Below are 20,032 nucleotides of genomic sequence, written 5' to 3' on the forward strand. Positions count from 1 at the left end.
TAGCTTCCCCCTAGAGTCACAGGAATGGGCTGGAAGGGATCTCGAGAGATTGAGTCCAACCCCCTGTGTTGAGGCAGGACTACCTAACCCTAGACCCTCCCTGACAGGTGTTTGTCCAGCCTGTTCTTAAAAGCTGCCAGTGAGGGGGATCCCACAGTCACCCCAGTAACCTGCTCCAGTACTTTATAGGTAGAAAGCTTTTCCTCGTGCCTAAGCCGGTTACCTCTTGTTCTGTCTTCCGTAGACATGGAGAACAATTGACCCCTTTGCTCTTTACCATGATGTGGTGTGAAGCCAACTTCAATGAGCAAAGACCTTGCATACGCTGGAGCCTGTGGCTCTGGTAAAGGGAATACTAATTTGCAGGGAAAGAGTTGATTGAACTGAACTGAAGCAGGAGGTAGTTCAGGCCTCAAGAGGTAGGGGGAGGAGTGTGGGCTAGGCTCCAAGAGGCTTGCTGAAAATAGTAGGTTCGAGGCTGTTAGAGGGCGCTCTCCCCTGAAGAGTTCACTCCCTCCCTTGGGTGGCTATGGGCTCTACCATCAAACATGAGCAAAGCTGCCGCTGCCTAAATAATGTTCAGACTCTCATGAGCTGCTGAGAAGAGCATTCCTGGAGCTGGTGCTGGTAGCTAGTCACTGAAGGGGTAGCAAGAGGAGGGAGACGCATAGAAGATGGGGGGGTTGGAAGAGACTTCAGGACCAACTAAATCATCCCAGCCAGGACTTTGTCAACCTGGGCCTTAAAAGCCTTTGAGGATGGAGATTCCACCACCTCCCTAGGTAACCCATTCTGGTGCTTCACCACCCTCCGAGTGAAATAGTTTTTCCTAATATCGAACCTAGACCTCCCCCACTGCAACTTGAGACCACTGCTCCTTGGTCGGTCATCTGCCACCACTGAGAACAGCTGAGCTCCATCCTCTTTAGAGCCCCCTTTCAGCTAGTCGAAGGCTGCTATCAGATCCCCCCTCGCTCTTTTCTTCTGCAGACTAAATAAGTCCAGTTCCCTCCTGCAATGCAGCAGTAGCGAATAGCAACAGCCTGTTAGGCCCATGATCGCACTGGCTCTTTGGGGCAGCAAGGGCACAGGGCTGGGAACCTGCCTTCAGAGCAGGAAGTGCCTCTGCCGATACAAAAGGTTTGAAAGTCAGCCTGTGTGTTTCCTCTTTCTAAAAGAGAAGCTGCCCTAACCACTGACCACAGGGGCGGCTCACAGAGATCTGATTCAGAACAGGCTGTTCAGGAGTTCTGACCAAACCCTTTGCGTGGGACGGGTCACCCGAGGTGGAGCGCAGCAACGCAAGGCCACCCCCAGGCTTCAACGCCTCTGCCCCGCACCATGGGCTGAGCAGCGGAGCAGGAGCTGCCCAGGCCCCTTTTGGTGGCATGGATGCTTTAGGGGGAAGCACCCGCCCCTCTGTAAATTGCACCAAGGAGATGTTTGCCCGCCCCGTCGAAGGAGAGCTTTCCCCACTCTGCGTCAGCAGCCAGCTCTTCAGTATACAGCAGCACTGTGTACCTTGGCCAACAGGGGGAATAGGAGCTGCCCTGAGCAGGGAGAGGTTGGACAGGAGAACAATAGCGACCACAGACCACCTCCAGTTCTGTGTGCCTTAGTGCTGCCCCTCCCCCACTATTAGATAACTGGCCAGGGTCCATGCAGGACCAAGGGCTAGGTGCTTAGGAAGGACACAGGAGAAGGCTTAAGGCACAGAGCCGGGGAAACTTACCCAACATGGCTTAGGTTTCTCTTTGGATCCTGCACGTACCCTGGCCAGTTATCTAAAGCTTGGATTTCTCCCCTCTCCCTGTAGGTTTGGGCTCAAATAACACCATCTTGCTCCCGTTCTCCGTCCCTAATTGGAGCTCCGAACTCAGCCGTACCCGCATCAGTCCCTCCAGCTGCCCCCGGCTACACATGACAGATGACATTCACCACAGTTCTCAGCCAGAACAGATCTTCCATCTAGTGCCCTCTCCAGAAGAGCTGGCCAACAGCCTCCGGGACAGCAATGCGGCCATCACGCATGCCAGCCGACAGCGGGACTCTGACTACGAGCTGGATTCCCCTGGCAGGGGCCACATTCGGGCTATTGACAATCAATACACGCCCCTCTGACAAGATGGGGTGGGGGGGTGTGCAAACCACGCACTTTGGCATGGAGCCCTGTTAGAGAACTTCTGCTATAGATTTTGGGAACCCTATGAGAAGAATGTAATTAGGGATTTATTTTTTTGGTAAGGGAAGGGGTAAGAGATATAAATTGTTCACTCCAGTATGGGTGTTATCCCTCTATTAGGCCTGTTAAAGGGCCTGTTTTACATATTAAAGCTTTCTTATTACTGTTTACACGTCATTCCTGTTAACCTGTCAGGCTCTCTGCCCTTTAGGCTACTATCTGCACTTAGTCATTGGTACAGAGACATGTCACAGTTGCTTTTGGTCTTCACTGCCCTTTTTGATGTGACTCAGCCCAGAAAAGAAACTGGAATGGTCCATTACAGCCACAGAATTGGACAAAACTGGATTTGACGTTCTTTGCGACAAGTTACTGATCTGTGCTGTGCAGAAACAACGAAAAATCACTTCCTGATGGCCAAGGAAGGTGCTGCAGTTGCGCAAGTCATAATTCCCTATTTCTAACCGAGCAGTAGCCTTAGTGCTAAGGTAAGAGTGGGTTCGTTACTTTTGGATATGGAGAGTACAGGCTTTAACTTCAATCATGTTTGCATTTTTAAAAGAACAATTGAGCCGTTGAAGTCACTGCTACAGCTATGGGCAAAAGAAATGCTCACATCTATTAGCCACGATTAAAAAGTGAACACTAACTTCCTCCTATTAATAGAGGCTTAACGTAACTGATCAGAGGACGAAAGAGAAGACTGACATCTTGGCACAGCCTTGGAGTAAAACTTCCTTTCAGCTGTGGAAATCTTTTAGGCACAAGTCTGAAGTTAAGCAAAAGTTTTGTTTCCAAATATGTTACCTCAGGTTGGTTCTTCAAATTAGGAGGGGTGTTGACAAACAGCCACCATTGCTTGCATTTTAAAAAAAAAAACAAAATATGATCTAGTATTTAAAGAGGGTTAAGTCAAGCTATGCAAATACGACTTCCCTGTGTGTCATGGTTTTCTAGCCAGAGTGGGTATAACCTTTTCTCCCCAGTATCCCCCTCACCTGTAGGTCTCAGGAAAATCACTGACTGTTGGGTTTTTGACAGTGCTTTTGCTATTTTTGGAGAAGCAACATGAGCCCCTTCATTGTAACAGTTACCCAAAAGGGGGGGTGCACTAATGAACCTTCTTATCCTCATACCTTATTGTGACTAGGGTTAGACTTTGGCATTTCCTCAGTTAGAATTACAGTTACAGGAGGAGGTGTGACATATTTGCCTTTGTGCTTCTTTACCGAGAGACAGGGGTCTGTGCAGAGCTGTATGTTATGAGATTTATAGATTCACAATAAATAGGTAATTTCACTAACCCCTATAGAACAGAGAAAAGTTTCTCAGCTGTCCCCCCCCCCGGAGGGTCTGACACTTAATGTGGATGAGATGCCTTCGTGTTCATTCGGGATCAGGCAGGCCACCTCCTTCCCATAACATCCCTGTGGAGGGAAAGGACAGCAATTGCTTAGCTGGAGAAGGAAGGTAACGTTTAACCAGCAGCAGAAGTGAGGCGAGCCAGCATTATGTAACCACTCAGTGCTCCCCAGAATACAGCTGGAGATCCAATGCTCTTACAAGGTACGAGCTAATAAATCAATCCAACACCAGTATGTTGCTACTGAGGAAGTAAAGAATCCTATGAGATGAGAGCCATTTAAATGATCAGTCCCATTCCTCTCTACACTCAAAAAAAAAAAAGTTCACCAGCGAGACATCACCATGCAGCGTACACAAGAAAAGCACAGCTGTGTTAATGCCCCACCTCGTTATATATAAAAAGAATCCACTGCATTGTGCTTGCTACTGTACTTAAATGGGAAGACACACACTTCCACCCCAAATTCCAAATTGGCATCAGAAAGCTTCAGCTACCTGCATCTGTCCACCAAAGCTCATACAAAGCAACTGAGTATCATCAAATATGGAGGGGACTAATTTGCTATTAAAAAAAAATGTCTCAGCAATCAGCTTCTACCATTCAAACCAAGTCACATTTATATACTTTCATGTCACTCCCCTTAATTTATGGTACACGGAGGCAATTTCTTCTTCTCACATTAGTTAAAGATTAAGGTGAGGTTTTTCAAAAGCTCCTAAATACCTTGAGCTCAGGCCCATCTGCAAGTCAACAGAAATGTATGCCCTTAATTCACTTAGGTGCATTTGAAAATTCAACCTTTAACCCACGAACTTTGTGTGTTTGTAATTAAGAATTTTTGTACCTTCTAGTTTATTAGTAAAATCATCACTAGACCCAACCAGTTTCCCAAGGTAAAGCATCTCAGCTACGCCAGAGTTGGGCCACACCAGAAGGGGCTGTATGGTAGAAGAGACTTTCTGGAATGTGGCTTAAGGGAGCAATGTTTAAAAAAAGAAAGACATTCAACTTGAAAAGCCATTGTAGTGTCTGAATTTTGTACATCCAGTACTAGTCTTACAATTACTGTAACTTGGAAGTTGGCAAAAGATGCTGTTCCCTCTAGATCACTTGTGTGCATTTGGCCACACTTTGTCAAGTCAGTCTCTCCTTTTGTGGAAAGGCCCTTAAAAAAAATTCAGGCCATAGAATTATATACATAACTGGGGCCAGGATTTCTGCAGTCAATTTTTAAAAAATGGAATGCAAGTGACCAGTGCCCTTATCCTCCCCAAACACATTTCTAATGCACTGCAAGGGACAGGAAAACCAAGACAGTCTCAACTTCATCCCAGCTTTGCAAAGAAGCTGCTGAAGCTCCCATCAATCTCTGTTCCCCCACTTTTGTCGGAGGACTTCTCCTAGGCAAGGTATTTCCCAAGCCCAAAGTGATAGGCCAAAAAGTTTGCCCGCCCCTGCCATAGCCTGAGGGCCACATCAGGTTTCCAAAACTGTACGGAGGGCCAGTTAGGGGAGGCTGTGTCTCCCCAAGCAGCCAGGCATGGCCCAGCCGCCGCCTCCTATCCGACCCCTCCCCACCGTTTCTGAGTTGGGGTTTTTGGCCTAAGTCTTACTGTTTAAGTGACAGCAACCAAACGCACACACATTTGGTGTTCGTTTACTTGCCAGGGCCTTCTTTATGGACTAAATGGAACTTGCTTTTCTTATTTAATACAATATACACCAAGTTCGTGGTCATTCATTCAATGCTCCTGTGTGAACAAATCCAAGCACATGTGACTATAAGTTCCTTCTCCTGGTACCTAGTTGGAAAGTTGCTCTGATTATACACTAAAATTGCAGTTGTTTCCTTCTGGACTTTCACTGTCAAGTTAGCCAAAGCTAGAAAGAAGCCTGATAATCCAGAATGAAAGGCTGGCAGAGCACTCCAGTTCACTGCTGAAGGGGACTGTGTATGGAATCTGAGGAACTGTACACCGAAAGCTAACAAACAACAGTCTGTTCACCACCTCCAGCCTGCCTGGAATCAACAGCCTTCCCCCGCAGTGTTGTATCCATCTCATTCCTTTCCTTCTCCAGCCAAAGGTCTACTTTCCCTAACTGGGCAAATATTCTTCCAGTCCTTCCCTCTGTTACTCCAACAGAGCCTCTCATCAATCCCTCACTTTGGTGTTAGGGTCCTAAAACCAATTATACAGTAATTGCAGGGTCAGTTCTTCAATCTGTTTTCCCAAGTCATGGGAGGCTGACCTTCTCAGAAATCCATCCTTGCTAGAAAGTAGTTGGCTTGTGATACATTTCCAAGTCGGACTTAGTTTCCCTTCCTCTTCTGTACTGCCAGGACTATTTCATAACTAACTCAGTACACACAATGCTCGTCTAGTAGAAACATGGGGACGCAACCTTAAGCCCTTGAAATATAAGTGACTTCAAAGTAATTTTGCGGACTTCTCCAAGACCTTTTTGCCGAGTAACTAGCGAAGGTGTGTGGCATGTTTCAACGTAGACTTTTATTGTAAGATTTTTTTATATTTAAAAGCACATTAATAACGGCTTGTAGGCCAAGGAATTATCCACATTTATGAAGTGTTTTCAAGACAGCTGCTTTCAATAAAGAGGCAAAGGGGGACACTGAACTTCTGCATTTCTCACCTTAGCAGCCGAGCACAGTTGCCTTGTCTCCGGAACTACCGGATACTGGGGAACACGGCCAGCAAGCTGCCTGCTTTGGCCTAAGTTCTCAGCCCCTGCTCGAGTCTCAGGGTCCAGAGAAGGGGCACACAAAATTAAAATCTGATTGGTTCCAAAGTCTTACCTTTGAGGCTGGCTGATTGAAAACAGCTTGTCTAAGGGCTGGCACCGGAAAGAAGACCAGCATTTCTGTTCTTCCCCAGCAGCAACAGGTGGCTGGGCTAGTGAAATGTTTCTAATTTCAGAGCAGCAATTTAGAGCTGCATTCCCCAGTGAAGACATAACAGTATGTAGTGCCTCACCTTGCTACGCCTATTGCCGGACAGAAGCCTGGTGTAGCAGGTAACTACCGGCTATGCCAAAACAGAAACCAAGCCCTCCCTCCCGCCCCCAACTCTACACCCCCTTATTCTTATGAAAGGCCTTACTTGCTATTTGCTGACAAACAGGCACTGCCTACAGGCAACTCTTGCATGTCCTCTTGGTAGACAGGCTGTGCAGGAGACGTGTTATCAATATGAAGTACCACCGTTGTGGTCTAGCCCTCTGAATGGGCTAACCCAACAGGGAAAGGCTAACCCAGCATCCTAGAACACCGACAGCAACCTCACTGATCCTTTTGCTTCAAGGCTGCCTTCCACAGCAAAGCTTTGAGGAAAAGGTCCAGGTCCAGCAGAGGAAGCATCAAGCCAACATCATCAAAGAATTAAGGCAGCCTAGTCTGTGCCACAGTGACACAATATTGATTAACTGTTGATATTCCTTGGACCACAGAAAACTGTCAGTTTAGAGCCAATGTGGTTTTACTGTACCATGCATATAAAGCCTTTCAGTCTTGACTGACAAGTTTGAGTACAATATTCCATATTTCAACGTAAGAGCTTGTTGTATGAGAACAGGATGTTATCTTAGCCAGCATATGCCCACAGCGTAGGAGTTGAGAGTGCATTCTATTGTTCACTGCCTTTTTATCCCATAGGCAAAATTAAGGCCAACAAGGGTTTTGTTGGAATAAAGTGCATTTATTTCAAAGCTGTACTTTTCAATGGCACAGAAGAATTCTTGTATAGTAGATTTTCTATGTATTGTTTCTGTATGTACTGTACAAGTAACTTATTCTTGAATAATGCGATTTTGCTATAATGTTCAAATCAGCTCTTAAATAAATTGTTTTTAGAATCTGTTTGTTCTAATATTAATACTTTTAGCCTAATTTTCTCCAGAAGCTCTCATTGACTTGCCAGATATTGGACTAATAGCTGCTAGAGTACAAGAGCCCTCCCTCCCCACTTTTAGAAATGAAAGTTACATGAATGTATGGTGGTGTTGTAGCCATGTTGGTCCCAGGATATGAGAGCGCCAAGGTGGGCGAGGTCATATATTTTTTTTCTTTTTATAGAACCAACTTCTGTTGGTGAGCCAGACAAATAGAGCCCTGCGTGGATACACAGTTTGTATCTGCATCCGATCCGTCAACATGGTCCACAGATAGCTGCAGATATAAAATGGATATCTGCAGATTTGCGAGTCTCTAGAGACAAGCTTTTGAGCATACCTCATCCAGTGCACTAAATGCCCCAACAACAACTATGTGGCTGAAACCAGACAATCATTACACTCCTGAATGAACTCACACAGGAAAATGATAAAAGACGAAAAACATCACAGCTCCTGTGGGTGAAAACTTTTCACAAAACCATCACTCTGTATCTGACCTATCAGTCTTCATTCTCAAAGGAAACCTGCACAACACTTTCTAAAGACGAGCCTGGGAGCTTAAATTCATATCTTTGCTAGGCACTAAAAATCAGACTGAAAAGAGAAATGGACTGAAAAGAGACAATGGCTTATTACAACAATCTGTAACCCACTAACAATCCCCCAGCTACTTCTTCTCCCTTCCTTTCTTCCCTATAAGTGGAGGGGTGTTAACAGGCCACATCGCCTCGAATGGTCCCTTGAAATATGTTAACTACTTATGCTAAACAATCTGTTCCATCTTGTAGTTAGCTGTGATATTGCAGGTAAGTTGCCCAGACCTGAAGAAGAGCTGTGTAAGCTCGAAAGCTTGTCTCTCTCACCAGCAGAAGTTGGGCCAACAAAAGATTATCTCCCCCACCTTGTCTCCCAGTTACGTGAATGTTTGATAATCAACTTCCACAAGCTATGTTGTGTTCTTTATTAATAGAGTATTTGATGAACAGAAGTACAAGGTATATTTACTCACTTGGTTGAGTAAGATACACCATTAATATTTAATGGTTTTATGCCCCCTACTGCCTGTCAGAATTACTTCTGTAAAGCAGTAACATTTTCATTGCAGTGTCCACATAGTGGATTGACTTACAAGACAAACTATACTATTTAGCCTCATCTTGCACCGAGCCGTGGTATACTTTGCCAGCTATATTTAATATGTACATATTTACACAAACACATTATTAACCCACCTTTGAAATGCAACAGCTCGTTTGTATCTTAATAGGTCACACTGTTTTCCTCCTCCTATCCATTAACTTTTGGTTAGCAGATGTATGTTCCATAAGGAACAGTGGTGAAGACCACAGTACATCTTATGGACATGGGCTGAGGTAGCTCACGTTCGTGTGACGTACTAAACACATGAAATTCACTTACTTTTCTTCTAGTCTTTTCCTATCATTCTACATTTTGCCCATCACTACTGCAGCTTTTTCTTGCTCAGCCTGGCAAGTAGCTTCCCCAAACACCGACAAACACTACTGACCTGTGCATCGTCTCTACTGCCCCAAGCATCAAGACTTCCCATTCTGCTGCTCTCAGAAGATGCTACGTTGTGGACAGAAGCTACTGCAGTTGAGTCGAGAGCTAAGATCATAAGGACAGCCATATTGGGTCAGACCAAAAGGTCCATCTACCCCAGTATCCTGTCTTCCGACAGTGGCCAGTGCCAGGTGCCCCAGAGGGAATGAACAGAACAGGTAATCATCAAGTGATCCATCCCCTGTCGCCCATTCCCAGGTTCTGGTAAACAGAGGCATTTAAAGTAGGATACTTTGACTGAAGTAATATGTATGGTAAATTGACAGTTATACAAAATCTCCTTATATCTTGTACAGAAACACGTCAAAGGTTTGACGTCAAATACTATTTAAATTTCATAATGCCAAATCAATTTTACCTGACATTAAATTGGAAAGAATCTTAAAGCTAGAGAATCAAGTATGGCAAGAGTAACATACACACACCAGATTGATCAGTTTTTAAAACTTTTTTTATTTTTTAATTTTTTTTAAAGTTTTTATTTTATATTATCTACAAAGTAAAAGTTTTCTTAACTTAAAAGTTACATCACTGTCTTGCAATAGTGATCACTTCATCAAACGTGATTTATAAATAATAATCCATCAGTTTGACGATTAGAATTTTTTTTATTGAACCTGTTTCAAGTTTAGTTAGACGTAAAAGGGATCTCCAAGTCTTGATTTTTAGTGATAATAGCAGCAAGAATCACTCGGGTTACTTCTTTTGCTAGCTGATGAGTTCATAACTTTGAAGGGTCGTTAAAAAATAAATAACTTCCAGTTTTCAGCAAGCAGAGTTTGGGCACCTGCAGGACTCTGATACAGTGTATGGAATTATGGAATAACCCACAAGTTCCCACATGCCTCTACTCAGTCCGAATCTCTCCCACTGCAAGATGAACTGTTAGCATTCCTATTGGATGTTACAAGAAATCAATTTTTTTTTTTTTAAACAAAATAAATGAAATTCTAGTTTTCTGTGCTTCCAGTTGGCAGAAGCAGTGGAAGGAAGGTTTTTGGCCTACAAAAGGTATCCAGCCTTTGTTACTCCAGATCAGCCTTACAACTGCTGTTGGTGGTGGGCTTGTACTGCAAAAAAAAGAGTGCAGGTGTAAATAGCAGATTGATAAGCTATACAACAATGTGCTAGTTAATCAAATCACAGGATAACTATTTAGCTCAAGTCTGAAAAAAAACCTGCATTAAGATGTCCTTCGGCTGTTTTTCTACCTAAACCCTAAGAAAGCACAACGTATTTTCCCCACCCATTCCACACCATACAAAATCAGGTATTAGTTCACTGTACAAGTTCACACCCTGCTTTGGGAAAAAACAGTACTTGAGACACCTAGGTAAGGAGTTACATTTAAAGAGCAACAAAACAAGTAGGGCCTGGTTTTCCCAAGCAACAGTACTGCAAAATGTTGCTCTTGGGATAAAAAGTCAACGTCAAAATCCCATCTGCCTTCAGCCATTAGTTGCCAGGAATACTCATATCCCTGGAGCAATATTTTTACAACTATCCTCAAGACAATTTATATCTTTTACATGTACAAAACTTGGATCATTACACCATAAGCCACCTACATATTCTATCCCCAAGACAAGGGCAGGCGGATATTGTCCTACATACACTGAAGTCTGCATATGTTTCAGCCATACAGAACTAAAGTCTTTGCTAACTTAATTCATCTTATATGCATACTACGTTCACATTTGGAGCAGCAAAATATAAATACTAACTGCAGAAATACTGTCTGCCACCTTCAGCAGTTTGCCTCTGTAAAAGGACATCTTACGTTTTTTTGTTTCTAACCCAAACCTGGCTCATAACTGTTTTGCTCACTAGTTTGACCTGGCTCAGTTAAGGTGCAGGTCTCCCACGCACACACTCCTCACCTGAAGGGTGCGTCATATAGGGGAAATGTGTTGTTGTCGAGACTGGAATGGGCTGTAGTGCACTTTGAGCGATGGCGGCTTGGGGACCACCAGGTGGCTGGGTCGTCATTAGCATCATTGGAGCATGGGCAGTTGGGTGAGAAGGAACCATTCCTGACTGTACATGAGCCTGAAACAAAGAGCTCTTTAGTATAATGGTCACAAGGAGGCAACACTCCTGGCCACATGACTAGCAAAGAGTCCTCCAACTGTAACAGTAAATCCTGAGATTTACTCCATTTTAAGTCAATTGGCTAAAATGTGCACATAGGGAGTAAGTTTGAGATTTTAAACCACAAGGTGTCAAATCCTTATTCTTGGCTTTGCTGACATCATCTCAGTTTGGGCAGGAGCTCATTGCTGACTAAGAGCACTGGTAAAGAATACTTTTGGAATGTTTTAAAAAAAAATCTTTAGACATTTTGTTAAGAATTGAGAAGCATTTCCTATGCAGAGAATGAATTGGACACTGCGCACAAATAATAGGCCCTTATGTAGGCCTTTACATACATGAGAAGAGCCACCATCCCCTTCTCAGTACCTCATATGAACGCACGGTTATAAGGAGGAAGGAAAAGCATGAAGCAAAGGCAAAGATTTCTACATTTTTCCCCAAGCAGAAGTCTCCAACAAAAACTTCACACCTCCATGAAATGAACTTGAAATTGGGAACTGTAGACAGGTGAGAAATCATCACGTTCACCTGTCCTAGATGCCCATTGTCTCTCCAATGTCCAGTCTCTCTCTATAGCTATATTCGCTCCCACATACACAGTTGAAAATTAGTAATTTCCCCCTTCATCCCACTATGTAATGGCGCTAGCTCAGATCTGTTCTATTTTCAGTTAAGCTCACAATATCACAGTTCTCATGTACTGAAAGTGTTCATAATTAATCCCCAAAGGAAAAGTGAGATGCATCTGTCTCACCGCTTATCACCTTATAAGCAAGTAATGTCTCTCCTCGGTTGGTGGGGAAACTCCTTTCACTCAGTAGTAACGCTTCCTGACAGGAGGCAGTCAGAGGGACTATCTATATTTCCTAGTGGAAAGTCCTATCAATCTCTAGCAGTAATTTCTCAATTACAAGAGGACTCTCAAAAACAGCATTTAAGACTGTCCATGTTTAGATGCAAACAAGTTTTCAAAATAAATTTGGTTTTCCCATTTTAGTTGTGAGTGTGTTTTAAGTGAAGCTGGTAGAGGAAACTCAGATGCCAGACACCACTCCAGACAGTAGCAGGCACTGGCTAGGACTTCAGGCTCATTCAAGTTAGATGTGCAGAAAGGGCAAAGTTCCCATGTGGCTAAACCCTGCAACTCTTTCCATAAGCACTACTTTTACTGTATCACTGTCAGTCTTAAATCAGACTGGCATTTGATTAATGGGACTCCTCAAGTTGTAATATAGCTTCCAAGAAGCCCCTAAAGGCATGAGAACTAACTCCCAAATCATACTAAGGACCCTGTTTGTGTTCAACAGCCATGCCTTCCAAACCTCATGCATTACCTCCCTCATGAACACCAGAATTTTTGCTTTGACCAAGCAATGCTATTATAACCATAGCAGCCATGATCAATACAGACATGCAGATAAAATTTTTTTGCCATGGTAATGATGTAACATGCTCAGAGTTTCGTGAGTCGGGGATTCAATTAGCATCGAGTTACTGATTGTCTTTAAAATGAAATTAATTTAATCCCTTAGTGTCAGCACATCTAGAATTCCCACCATAAAGCGATAATGAATTTCATGCTAGTATTTAGCATTAGAAAATCCCTATCTCTGGTGCTTCGGGATTATTATTTGTTTTTCCTGTAAGCAGTTGAGGTAGCCATTTCGTAAGAGATTTTTAGATAGATGAAGCTATCATTCCTTCACTAGAAGCTTATGGGGCACTGCCCCATCCTGAGAAGCCATCTGGAACTTTGTACATTTTTTGAGATGCCCATGCCTGCTCTTTTTATGTCTGTGAAACCAACAGCACAGAATTCCACAAGCTAAGATCAGAAATATAGAAGACTGACTGTGCTCATTAAAAATATCAGAGACTTTAACAGTCATTTAGTTAATTCTGCACTAGAATAAGCTTCTTATTTTCTTTAGTAATTTTTTGTGAAGCCCACAAAGCAAAAAAGGAGCCAGCAAGATTAGACAATTAACTTCCATTTACTGAAAGTGTGCTGGCACACAGGTATGCAATCGTCAGTTACACTTCACTACAGTTCACCTAGTCCTTTACATCATGGAAGTGAAATGATTACCTCTGCTTCTGAGGTTTGGTGCTCTAGGTGTCTATATAGCAGTCACTTACAATTAGGCACATCTGAGGGTCCAAATGCAGGACTTTACAGGGACCCCAAAGGAACTAGAAAATCTAGTCAGATACAGAACTACCAAGTTAAGACAGATCAATATCCCACCTACACCAATATCCTGTTTGAGTCAATGGCCAGATGCTTCAGAGTAAGATAAGGCCCCATAACAAGTTGGCTAAAGAAAGTCAGTTGGGGGTTCCTTCATAACACAAGAGCAAGGCAATGGGAGATTCTGAAATTAAAAAGCTATACATTTAGAATGGGTAAAAGGAAATTTGGTAAAAGCAATTTTTTTCCCCACATCTCCTAATTAACTTGAACAGAGACTGTCCCAGAGATTGAGGGAAAGATTTTAGCAGAATTCAGAAAAAGATTAGACTCCAACTTGATTAACAAGATCTTGAGTTACACTAGCTAGGGTAACATGCATAAGGAGTATCAACCCTTCTGATTTAAGGCATAAACCAATCACTAACTGCCTGGGGTTAGGAAGAAATATCCTCCACAAGAATGATCCTGCTTAAGTGTTCATTCTTTGATGTACCTTTATGTTTCCACTAATCTGTGTTCTCTAAATTACATAGTGCCAATCTCTGTAGCAATGCCTCCTGCAGTGGTCTCTCCACACATCTAATCACGTTCATTGCCCTTCTCTGGACTTTTTTCTGTTTTTGCCGTATAGATTTTGAAGTGGGGTGACCAGAACTGGAAACAGCATTCAAGATCAGCTTGCTTTTTTGACCACTGCAACCCACTGAGCTGTCCCCCATATCCTCATTGGCAATTTGATTTGCAATCCATCAGTGTTACTATCTTTCCTTCCCACCTCACTTTAAACTCTTCTGAAGTTCTTCATAATCCTCTCAGGATTTTCCAAGCACCCTTGAGTATTTCTCATTGAATAGACTTTTTATAAAGAGGTGGCTTTGCATTCAAATGTGTTTTAACAAAATACCTTTTCCAAAGCTCGAAGTGGAGCCCTACAGTAGCTATTTTAGATGAAGTTGGTGCACCAAGATTCCTGAGCACCTGTAGCGCCTCCAGACTGCTAAATGAACGGCACTGTGCAAACAGAACCCTAAGCAACACAGAAAATAGTCGGCCAAGAGAAATGATGTAAAAAGAGGCCACTACTCCATGTGAAGGCGACATCTTTGAGGCAATAGGCCATTCAGTCTTTGGAAGGTTGTTAAAGTTTGTTTACCTGGGGTACATGGGCCATGTGTGGCGGATTGGTATATGCAGGCTGAACATGGGAAGGATGAATAGTGAAAACTGTTTGTTGTGCTGTTGGAAAACTATTTTGTGGAGACTGCGTATTGGAGCCTGGTGTCATGGAAGGTGGGGTTGGAGCAAGACCAGCATGGTACATTGCTGACTGCTGCTGTGGGTTTGCCAGGTGGAGTGCCTGAGCTGCCTGGTGCTGGTGATGCTGCAAAGCAAACAGGAGGAAGAATTAGTGAGAGTTTCGGTTTTGGTTCCAGGGGAGAAATGATAAACATTTATTCCATGGAAATAATAATAGATTACTAAAATGCCACTTAATATCTAACATTTTAGAAGGATGTTCCTATATACACTGCACAAATAACACAAAATAAAATGCCACATTCTGATCCTGTAGGTCTTATTATCCAAGTCCGTTGAACGGGGGGAAAAAAGTCACTGGAGCCTGCAGACCTGATGTGTTCTCCAGAATTGAGGCTATTATGTAAAAAACAAAAGCCATCTTTCAGCACTTCTGTCTGTGACTAACTTTTCCATGCCATAAATCCACACGTACCGAACCTGCAGCCAGACTGCACCAGCGGAGTGACGTTCCTTAATTAATTGCAAAAGCATTGCTGAGCCACCTGTCCCCCATTCCTGATCAAAAAGGGTCAAATGAGTAATTTCCAAATACTAGACTTGTGTGTACGTGGGTGGTGGGGGAAGAACCACCCCCTGCTTTTTACACAAAGTATTTTAAGTCATGATTCACTATCCTTTACCCTTATTAGTATCATCACACATTGGTATAAAGGCAGGCCGACTGCACTTCACTTTGGATTCACATGCAAATCATAAGGAAATGGTATTTCCAAGCCACATTACTTCTGGAATGAGGGACTATGAACATAGCTGCTATAAAAGATTATTTGTCAAGAAGAATATGTTTGGAGCTGCATGAAAAGCAAACAGATGCCGAAGTAACAGACTGGAGCAGTGTCTTCTAAAACAATGGGCTACAACACATATTCCAAAATGTTTGCTCTCTAGAGTTTTGCTGTTACCTGCACTGGACTGGGAGCAGGGTGGCTTCCAGCATGTTGACTTTGCTGTTGTCCTGTTGGTGTGGCAGAAGGCTGCGGATGAGGAGGGTGTGGATGCAGGGTAGCATTCGGGTGGGCATATTGCTGAGCAAGTGAGCCAGTAGAAACTAGAAGGAAAAGGAAGAAATTGACAAGTGACACAGAATATACATCTCACCAAATTCACACTGCATATGAGGATTTTACAGCACATCAGTGATACAGTGAATTGGTCCTTTTTCCCCTACAAATAGTTTATCTTGTAGTTACCTGCACATCTTATCGTGGATCTAAAAATCTATATTTGCTTTCATGTAGTTTACATGGTTTTGCAGGAAAGTCAATAAATAACCATAATAAAATATTTCAGCTTTCCTAGCTTGATTTAATAAAAGATACTGTATATATCAAAGCACAAAAGCAGTATTTAATCTGCAATTTTAGTCAAACAGGTAAGTCTACAAGTGATTTGTAATCAGCTTCTTAAATTTTATAGTTCTGGAAAAAGTAAATTCTCTATTGTACAGAGTTAAATAATTCACAAACACGAATACTTATTCTATTTCCACCATCCACAAAGTCTTTGGCCTTTTACCTGGCTAACCTCACCATGCTACTCTTCTGGAGATTGTTCGCAGTACAGTCAGCACACACATACACGGTGTGCTTGCGTGTAAGTTACACAAACACAGTATACACATAGGAGCTGGGAAACTCTAGCTCTCTGAAAGCCAACCAGCTTTAGTTGAAGTTGGAGCCTTACATATAACACCCACTTCAAGACGCCTTCTTGCACCACCACCATTCCCATTGACTTTTTGATGTTGCTATAGAACCCTTCGTTTCTGGAAATCATGGACTCTGAATTCCACAGCAAGAAAACTGAACACACAAGTCAAACAGCAGCATTCATTAACTGCAGAAACAGTCTTAGGGAAATCCTTCTACAACAAAGTGAAATGTAATCAAGTCCCTGCTTGGTCATTCCTATCATATTGGGCTACAAAATGGCCCATGCAGAGTTTGTTCACTCCCTTTTGTAAAGGAACAGTAATTTTTAAGAGAAGGCAGCATGAGAAGCCACACTAAATTGCTTCAAAAAGGTTTTCACTAGAGCACTAAGCAATGAGTTTAAATGAAGCAATAGTCTCCAAAAAATTACTACATGCTTCCTCTACGCCTGTAGTTTTTAGATCTTATATTATGTGTAAGATTATGCACAACATACCAGTCGCTTGTGTATGCACCTTGCAAAGTCATTACTAAGTCAAGCTCACATTCATCTTGGTCCAATACCACATTGCACTGAAATGGAAACTAGCTTTGCTGCCCACAGTGCTAGAAATGGAATATCTGAAGCAACCGATCACTTGGGTCCTGAACCCAGCTCCTGCCTGTATCCTAATTTAATTGTTTCGAGGAACAAACAGGACTATAATTCCCTGCTAAATCAGAGAGCTACACATGTAAAGTTCTGTACTGAAGTGCTAAGAAAGCCAACATTAGGAGAATTTGAGGGCCACACTACATGTACCTCTGCTGTACCTTTCTAGATTTACAAAGCAGTTCATTGGAAAAAAGGAGCTCCATCTGGGATATAGTTTTAGGTTAGTTAGATTACGGTTAAGGCCACAACCACCTGCATATTCATTGCCAGCAATTCTATTTATACTAGGTAATCCCAGCTCTGAGAACAAATAGATTTAATTGCTCTAACTTCTATTCCCCAATGTCAAAACCCGTTACCGTTTCTGAAAAGTAGAACTTCTCCACACAACACACATAAAATGAGGCCTTTGATCTGTTCATCCTAAAAAGCAGGGGATCGAAGGAGAGAGCACACCAAACATACTGCCATTTGATAAAGTGCAGCACTGTCTGCCACAAGGCCTGCACAGAAACTAGCCACCTTGCCACTCCATCAAGTGCCTCAGACGTACTCCAATTACTTCTGAGCAAACACCCACTGTCCCAACCTTTCCCAGTCCAGTTTGCTATTACTTCTGTTGCCTCACGTTTGCTCAATACTTTACAAAATCCTAAACAGTGACTTTATTCAGCTAGTGGTGAGTTTGCTTCAGTATAAATAATCCACCTACTGCAGCCCACTCAACCCTTCAAGAGTTCACCTCACATGAAAGCGTCATTAACTCTTCATGGACCCTGTGTTTCCAGCACACAGTACAGCAGCATTCACTGATCTCAAAGGACAGATGAATCTTGTGAACTACACTGTAAAGGCTTTCAATTTGCAAAGCATTCCAAGGGCTACTTTGACCATGACGTACTTGTTACAATATTAAGTCTTTATATACCATTAATATTTTTAATTAGGAGTTGGGGTTTTGGAAGTTCTAAAGTTTCTGTGCACCTAAACAGGAGTTAGTCTCCAGTGCCATGGTATCCTGTTATGCTTTCAAGCAGAAAAACAGTGACTTCATTTTTAATGTTACCACTTACATTCCATTTACAGCAGCAGCAAATTTCCATCTAATTTTTCGTTTTTTTTCCACTGCCTGCAAGCTTGTATGAAAACTGACCAATTCACACATTAGAATTAAAACTCAACTCACTGTTACATTTCAAGCTTCTCCATTCCATCTCCTTATGAAATCAGTCTTGATCCAATATTTATATGGCCTATCTCTAGTCTGAGTAATCCCTGCAAAAAAGGGACATAGGGGACCGAGGCACAGATGGAGTAAATAGCTTTCCAAATCTAACCTACCTCTCCCAAGTCTGATTCTAGTGCCTCAGCCCCAAGGACTTCTTTCCTCCCTCCTTATTAAAGTTCCATTCCATTCTTGAGGAGATTTGTTATAAGCATGTACTGGAAGTTATAGGGTATTCAAGGTTTCCCACATCTATACTTTATTCATTAGAGGCCCTGAAATAATTTATTATTCCCTAAACCGATTACTGTGCTTCATCTTTTATTTTTTCATTACTTGAGAGAAGACCCAAATGCAAGGTATTTCGAAGCAGGTATCTATATTATGCAATAAGGCTTCATGTTGAAAAGAACTTGTTATGCCACCTAATACAACTCCAGAACTTACTAGAACATTTTTACATGCAGAAGGAAGTGGGAGAAGAGCCAAACACCAGTTTTCAGTAACTTCTCCTAAATCAGTATGTCCACAGCTTGGCAGAGAATTATGAGAGAGTTTTGTTTGTTTAAAATCTAGCATTTACATTTTCCCAGCTGTGCATTTGTTTTCAGAACCTATTCTAGTCAGTTTATAGACTATTATGTACTAAAAATGCTCACTCAACTGCTGCTGCAAATATTTTAACAGTAACATTTAAGAAAAACACTCACCTTTGTTATTTTTCTTGAGGCTTTACCAGATTCCATAAACATCTTACTAGAGAAGGCTTCAGGAATAATGGAGGGGATCATTTAAAAACAAATGTATCCACCTTTTTCAACTTATAGCAGAAGTTCTACTTGACCTCAGGAAAATTAACATTAGGAGTTTTTTCCCATTTAGTTCTACAGAATCTCAGTTTCTACAGAGCTGCTGCTACCTCATAACTTCAAGAGAGATTCTGATACAGTGTTTCACTTTCGGAAGTCCTTTCCTTCCATTTATTAATAAGGATGTGTGGGAGGAAAAGTCTCAGTTTTATGTGCTGTAGCTGTGTGCTCTCACCTAAAGTCAGGTCTTTAACATCACCATCAGATTCCACAGAGATTTAAAGTGTGGTGTCACGTGATTACTTCAGATGAGTAAGACGCATGAACCCATTAAAGAAGCCTTGCAAAATAGTCATGAAAACGTACCAACCCAGATACAGTCTACTCACCTTTATTATGACAACTGATTATAAACAATGTTTTACATGCTCATCCACAGAGTTAATCACCCTAGGTGAATATTTCCATGCTAATTTCTATAATAAACACGGGAAGAAAAATCACGGATAAAAGTAATCAGAAATCATATTACATTGTCCTTGACATGTCAGCATTGCTATGGTTTTCCAGCTGTCATACTAATACAGGATACAGTGCTGAAAAAGCTTTATGGAAGCACATAACAAAGAGCCTTGCAACCTCTGCTCATCTGAGCACTGCTGATAATCATAGTTTGCCTCCAGCAGAAGTCTAAGGCTATGCCTATGCTACTGCTGTAAGTCGACCTACGCCACGCAACTCCAGCTACATGAATAACGCAGCTGGAGCCAATGTACCTTAGGTCGAGTTACCGTGGGGTCTACACCATGGGGGGCCGACGGGAGAAACTCTCCCGTCGACTTACCTTACTCTTCTCGTTGGGGGTAGAGTACAGGGGTCAACTGGAGAACAATCTGCTGTCGATCTGGCAGGTCTTCACTAGACCCGCTAAATCAACCGCCGGTGGATTGATCTCAGAGCATCAATCCTGACTGTAGTGTAGACACAGCCTAAGTCAGAAATGCCTTCTTTCCTTAAGAGCTCTGCAGTTCGAAAGCTTTCC

General features: G+C 42.5%; 2 protein-coding genes across 37 annotated transcripts in view; one reads left to right on the forward strand and one right to left on the reverse strand.

Annotated features, from left to right (window-relative positions):
- The window catches only part of SH2B3 (SH2B adaptor protein 3), a 95,131-nt gene extending 87,713 nt beyond the window's left edge, over positions 1 to 7,418 (forward strand). For all 4 annotated transcript variants that reach the window (XM_037878355.2, XM_043530028.1, XM_037878357.2 and 1 more), the window contains exon 8: positions 1,817 to 7,418. In XM_037878355.2, the coding sequence (XP_037734283.1) occupies positions 1,817 to 2,121 (305 nt within the window). In that variant the 3' untranslated portion in view covers positions 2,122 to 7,418. The remainder of the gene's footprint in view (positions 1 to 1,816) is intronic.
- Positions 7,419 to 9,474: 2,056 nt separating this feature from the next.
- The window catches only part of ATXN2 (ataxin 2), an 82,766-nt gene continuing 72,208 nt past the window's right edge, over positions 9,475 to 20,032 (reverse strand). For 24 of the 33 annotated variants that reach the window (XM_043530023.1, XM_043530019.1, XM_043530017.1 and 21 more), the window contains 4 exons: positions 15,552 to 15,697; positions 14,483 to 14,710; positions 10,922 to 11,090; positions 9,475 to 10,111 (listed from right to left, as the gene is read on the reverse strand). In XM_043530023.1, the coding sequence (XP_043385958.1) occupies positions 10,083 to 10,111; positions 10,922 to 11,090; positions 14,483 to 14,710; positions 15,552 to 15,697 (572 nt within the window). In that variant the 3' untranslated portion in view covers positions 9,475 to 10,082. The remainder of the gene's footprint in view (positions 10,112 to 10,921; positions 11,091 to 14,482; positions 14,711 to 15,551; positions 15,698 to 20,032) is intronic. The other 9 variants (XM_043530015.1, XM_043530012.1, XM_043530013.1 and 6 more) reach the window with 2 other exon arrangements.

The sequence above is a fragment of the Chelonia mydas genome, chromosome 15 (assembly GCF_015237465.2).
Source record: "Chelonia mydas isolate rCheMyd1 chromosome 15, rCheMyd1.pri.v2, whole genome shotgun sequence".
Lineage (NCBI taxonomy): Eukaryota > Metazoa > Chordata > Testudines > Cheloniidae > Chelonia > Chelonia mydas.